This window comes from Citrus clementina, unplaced genomic scaffold, assembly GCF_000493195.1.
Source record: "Citrus clementina cultivar Clemenules unplaced genomic scaffold, Citrus_clementina_v1.0 scaffold_3, whole genome shotgun sequence".
NCBI classification, from domain to species: Eukaryota; Viridiplantae; Streptophyta; class Magnoliopsida; order Sapindales; family Rutaceae; genus Citrus; species Citrus x clementina.
Genome location: NW_006262339.1, coordinates 20630339 through 20636443, shown reverse-complemented (window position 1 = coordinate 20636443; position 6105 = coordinate 20630339). Strand labels below are relative to the sequence as shown.

The 6105-nt window shown below is 33.8% G+C and overlaps 2 protein-coding genes across 2 annotated transcripts; both read right to left on the bottom strand.

Annotated features, from left to right (window-relative positions):
- Positions 1 to 120: 120 nt before the first annotated feature.
- Positions 121 to 922, bottom strand: LOC18049636. Its single transcript, XM_024188968.1, has 2 exons — positions 880 to 922; positions 121 to 781 (listed from the first exon to the last, which is right to left on the bottom strand). The coding sequence occupies exons 1-2, from the start codon at positions 898 to 900 to the stop codon at positions 125 to 127; spliced, it is 678 nt and encodes a 225-aa protein (XP_024044736.1). The 5' UTR covers positions 901 to 922; the 3' UTR covers positions 121 to 124.
- Positions 923 to 932: 10 nt separating this feature from the next.
- On the bottom strand, positions 933 to 5031 carry LOC18049635 (TMV resistance protein N). Its single transcript, XM_024187097.1, has 5 exons — positions 4553 to 5031; positions 2680 to 3781; positions 2340 to 2582; positions 1003 to 2175; positions 933 to 941 (listed from the first exon to the last, which is right to left on the bottom strand). Exons 1-5 carry the CDS (start codon positions 5029 to 5031, stop codon positions 933 to 935), a joined length of 3006 nt encoding a protein of 1001 aa, XP_024042865.1.
- Positions 5032 to 6105: the final 1074 nt, after the last annotated feature.

The following is a 6105-nucleotide window of genomic DNA, read 5'->3' as shown; positions in this document are numbered from 1 at the left end:
ATGAAATACCATAAATAAAATAGAAAGAAAGCAAATGAAATGCCATATGCAAAGGAAATAAATTGAAATTGATATGCATACCTTCACATAAATTCAGAGAATAAATAACAAGTAGGCTTTATCGTCATTCGAGTAGTCTAAATCTTTTAGGAAGTGGTTCCTCAACATCATCACAGCAGCCACTTCCACTGGCTTCAGGTGCTCCAACATATTCAGTAAGGCTTCGCTTTGATGTTGCGGCTAATTCTGCCCCAACAAAATCGTGATAGAATTCATTCAGATTATAAGAAGTATAGCGAGTCCATTGGTTTGTTGTTTGGTCGAACTCCTCAACCTCGTGCATGTAGACTGGATGAAAACCACACCTCTTCACCTTCAATCCAGGACCTGACGGGGATTTAAATGACAACTTAATAAGATTAGATTCAAATAGCCAATCACTACTATAGCATTTTTCACGAGACAAATAAAGTAGCCAAAGATGGTCCGACCCAGCCTGACCGAATTTCTCTCTAAAATGAATAAAAAAACTGCTACAAGATGCATCCATATAGCAGTTCAAGTTATGTGTTGGATACAAATGATATCTTCTGATACCAGGAGAATGTTTAGGGACGTGAAAAACACAGCAAATCGCATATCCCGCAACCTTATTCATATTATACAAATATGAATGTCTTGTGACTGTTATTAAAGAACCCTCATTCTGATACATGAACCACTTTGGAATTTCACTTCCTGGAACAACAATGCTGAGGTCTTTTAATGGATTTGACACTGCCTGCAACCAAAAAGTAAAAAAATGAACAAGTCCGTACCATTGCTTAATTTTTCAAGAATAATTTTGAATAGCTGGGAGATACAGAGTAAGAGACTGACCTCAAGGTACTCGCTTAGCATTGAAAATGCCAAACCGTCGTTCCCGACCAATTTCAAGCTGTCTATACAATTAATTGATGTGTATTCGGACTTGCATAGTTTTAATGCACCTAATAATGTCACCTGCGAAGCACAACCATTTACTCGAACTTCCATTAGGTTAGGAGGAAGTTGTGGCATAGATTGAAGCCTTTTGCAATCTTCCAACTCTAGTTTTTCAAGATTAAAAAGACTGTTGATGCTTGCTGGCAGCGTAACAAAATTATTTTTGCTCATATACAACTCTTTTAATGAGCATAAGTTGCCAATATCATTTGGGATTGCTCCTTCCCCTAGACCACAGTCACTGAGATCCAATTTGCTTAAAGAGCACAAACCTGACAGAGAAGGCAACATCAAAGCTACAGGATATGAACTCTTTCCGGTCAAATTGAAGGGAAAGTGCAAATGCCATGATGCAGATGACGGTGGTCCATTGCACCCAGAAAAAGATAGTGTTTTAAGATTCTTCATAACAAAAATGGAGGACGCAGGACGTCTTATAGCTGTTCCACTTATATCAAGTTCTTCCAAACTTTCTATTTGCCCAAGCGTCTCTGGAACATTTTGAAGTTTGGAGCAGCCGGAGAGATTCAGAGTTTTAAGAGATCTCAAACCATTTATACAGCTGGGAAGTCTCACTAGATTGTTGCAATCATTCAAATTCAATAATTGAAGTCTGGTAAAAAATTCTATAGAAGATGGAACTTCTGTAATGGAAGTTCCATCTAAAAAGAGCTCCGTCAGATCTTTCATACTTCCTAAAATCTCTGGAAACTTCTTAAGCTTCGAGCAACCAGAGAGCTTAAGATTTCTTAGGCATTGTAGTCTTCTTAAAGTAATTGGAAGACTCTTGAGATTTTTGCAATCTGTCAAATTCAACAAAACAAGTCTAGTGAGATGTTCAATTGATAATGGCAACTCTTCAATAGTTGTTCTGTCTAAAAAGAGTTCTGATAGATCATTCATACTTCCAGCAAACTCTGGAAACTTCTTCATTAGTTTCGAGCAACCAGAAAGAACAAGTGTTTTAAGTGACTTCATAGAAATCTTGCCTGGAAGAGTTGTAAGACTTTTACAATCTTTCAGGTTCAATATAACAAGCTTACTGTGAAGCAGCAAAGACGGGTGAATTTCATGCAACCTTGTACATCCTTCAAGAATTAACTCCTCTAAATTTGGGACCCCTGAAAAATCTGGTGTCTTGATCAGGTTCTGTGAATGGCTGAGTCTCATGACTTTCAACATGTTTAAATACTGTCGAAAACAAAAAGGATTAAAAAGGTACTTCTTAATTCATTTACAACTGTAGTAATAAAATTGTCATCAATAATTATCTATTGAAAAAAATATAAAATAGTAACAAAAATATTGATCTTACTTTGATTCCCTTCCATAATTCTTCAATACGACTGTAACACATTAAATTCAACAGTTTTATCCAATTGGAAATTTGATGGCAAAGATTTCAAAGGATATCGATGCCAATCAAGTAACCGCAACTTGTTAGAGAGGTATTCAAGGCCTTCAGGAAGTTGCAGATTATCGATTTTGAGCAATCTTAGGTTGGCCATCTGCGAAAATGCTTTAGCACCTGCACTTAAACACACCTCATTTTCAGGAAAGTAGGCGTCGATTATTATTCCTTCCACTACTTCATTTCCCTGAAAATTATAAGCAAGTGATAAGTGAATAAAACAATAATGTCAAGATGCTAAAAGTTCGTCAGAGACATAGTAAGGTGTAATAACAATCACTTACTGTGTTTTCTGTCAACACATGGCGCACTTCTTCTTCTCTCCATATTCTGCTGCGTTTCCCAGGTTCTTCGGGGGATTGTCTTTGAACGATTTGATGTCCCAATTCTTGTAACAAATCATGCATCCACAGTCTGTTGTCATCATCAACAGTTAATAGGGATTTTTCAATAAGAACTTCTATTCCAATGACTGGGGAAAAGCCACATCCCTCTAGAATTTTTGCCACATGATCTCTATCCCACAATTTAAAGAAACATGCAACATCAAGAAATATTTTCTTCTCTAAATCTTGTAGTCCATCAAAACTTATTTGAAGTATATTTATAATCTTATTTGGAGGCTCTCTTTTTAGTCTTTTCAGCGTACTTCTCCATAGATCCACAGATCTACCATTCAGAAAGGAACCCAAAACTGTTAGAGCCAATGGAAGACCACCAGCATACTTTAGAACACGTTTAGACAGCTCCACATATTCTCCCATTGGTTGACGGGTTTTAAAAGCTTTCATACTAAAGAGTTGAAGAGCTTCATCGTTACTTAGTACCTCAAGGTTATAAATATGCTCTTCATCCACTTCATGTGCCACCAACAATTGTTTATCTCTCGTTGTTATTACGATCCTGCTGCCTGGACCGAACCAATCACGCTTTCGAGCTAAATTTTGTAGTTGTTCAACATCAGCCACATCATCGATTACAAGAAGAACCTTTTTCTGTCGTAGCCTACTTCCTATTATGTTAATACCATCGTCTACATTCCATATGCTAATATCGGCAAGCTTTAGTAAATCAGAAAGTAATTGCTTTTGTAAAGAGACTACACTGCCTTCTTTTTCGGATTTTTCTCTAACATTGGCAAGAAAAGTACTCCCATCAAACTCGTGAGAGATCAAGTCATAGACAACTCTTGCAAGAGTTGTCTTTCCTATACCTCCCATGCCCCATATCCCCATCATACGAACATCACTAGACTCTGTACCTATAAGAAACCTCAGTTTCTCCAAGCGTGAATCTATTCCTACTAGCTCTTTGAGAATCTCTGGTTTCGTTCGAATTTTATTTGATATCACATTGACAATTTCATCAATAAATTCTGACTCATTGCTGCAGATTGAAATAACAAGAAAAGATTGTTGTGGTTAAATTAAAGTTGGTGTGAACGTAGTAACTAGTCAGTTCCATATTATGCATAAAATCCAAACTATGCAATATTCATTTCATCAAATTGAAGTCATATAACCAAAGTAATATGTTATTATCACACAAGTCAGAGACGATTGGAATAAGAAAATTCAAACCCAACCAAATAAAAATTGAGGGTGCGAAATTTATTTAATATCTTCTGCAGTTTTTTTTTTCCCAATCATTATTGATACATTATTTCTTTCTATAGCCCGACAAATTAGATTGAAAGAGAATTTAGATCAATTTTTGATAAGATCATTTATTACACATATGAAATTAATTAGATTAGCTAAATATGTAATGGTATTGAATATCATTGGTGTTGCGATTGATGTTATTATTAGTATTTAGCAATCTAGCTCAAGAGTCAATCTAAGAATAAAGTTTTATTTATGTATTTTTTAAAAAATATGATTAATAGAGCATAAAGCATCAAATCAATATATAGTCTTCAAAGGTTCAGAATACAATAATTTAACGTATCAACGTCCATGTCTCTTCATTTGCAGAAATATTAATTCATTTATAGTACTACTGTTTTTATAACGACATATCATATGATATATATACGTATTAAATAGAAGCTGCTTAATTGAAACAATGTTGAATCATGAAAACTAAAATCTGTTTTGTAGTCGCTAGGCATGCAAAATAATAATAATAATAATAATAGAGAACAAGAATGAGTACCTATCCTTCAATTCCCAGCCAGTTTTATTGGCCACCACTTTTAATGCGTCTCTCCACTTTTGCAACTTTTCTATATTATCCTTAAAAGCTTCTTCATGTTTAGCAAAAGCTTCTCCAAAACTTGTTGTCTGTTTTCTCACCGCGGTTGGTTCCACATCATAGAATATTGGGAAAATTTCATTGTCTCTTTTTTTGCATTCAACAATCTTAACAAGTTCATCCAAGCACCAAGTGGAAGAAGCATAGTTTTTGGAGAGAACAATAATCGAAATTCTCGATTCTTCAATTGCTTCAAGGAGATTTGGTGAAATTGATCCTCCTTTCTCAAGCTCTTTGTCATCCTTAAATACATAAATTCCTTTATTTTTCAAAGCAGCGTACAGATGATCTGTGAAACTTTTACGGGTGTCTTCTCCTCTAAAGCTTAAAAATGCATCATATTTCCCATGAAAGGCATTTTGGATACTTGTGGAAGCCATTATCTTTGTTCCTGAAACTGAATGAAAAATTTGACACTGACATCTTGGGAAGAATACAATGCAAACGACAAAATTCATCCAAAACTATGGGCACCAAAAAAACGAAAATGTATATATCAAGTGTCAAAGACTCAAAGTTGTATAATTAATTTAGGATGTGTTTCGTACGTCATATTATATTGCATAAGTTGCATCACAATAAATAAAATATTTTTTATTTATTAATTTTAATATTTTCTACCATTACTTCCATTAAATTTATTACTTAACTTTCTTAATAAAAATTTTAAAAAAATTATCAATAAAAGTAAATAATAAATTATTAATAGCTAAAGAAAAATAAATAAATTGATATTATATAATTAAATAAAATAGTGTGCCAGAACCTCATATCATTTAGAAAGAATTCAGAAGAACATTAAGGTTACTACTAATCATTGACATTATATATAAACAAAAAGAACTTGGCATATATATATTTTTTTAATAAATACTTTGTGCATAGATCTTAATTGCAATAAATAAGATATTTACTAGTATAAAAAGTTAACATGAGAATGCTTCTGGTTTCGAAATTAAATTTATTAGTGATCCTCTTCTTAAAAAGTAAAAAACTGATCCGCAGCTTCTTACTTAATTTTTTTCCCCCCGTAAGAAAACATTATACCTAATAAATCCCGAAATGTAATTAGAAATTTTTTTCAGATGCTGATATATAAGAGAGTGTGCGCCCCGACCTCTATCTAAGCAAATCTTAATTAAAGCCAAAGAGTTTATACAAAATTAACATTCAAGCTTTGCTTCAATTTTTAAACATACAGGATATGTAAATTAACTCGGAAAGTAGAAGAGAAATGTACAAGATAAAACTTACAGCCTGTTGGTTCTCCAATGAAGCATATGCTCAAGGTAAAGTAGTTAATCAAATCACGCAACTTTCTAGCTCCTCATCCTCAGCCCTGTTGTATGATTGTATTCCAGATTAAAGCAAGTCTTAGTGTTGACTGACTTGCATAATCAATTATTCGATATAAACTTCCACTTGTCGTAATTAATTCTTCAAATGGCAGTCAC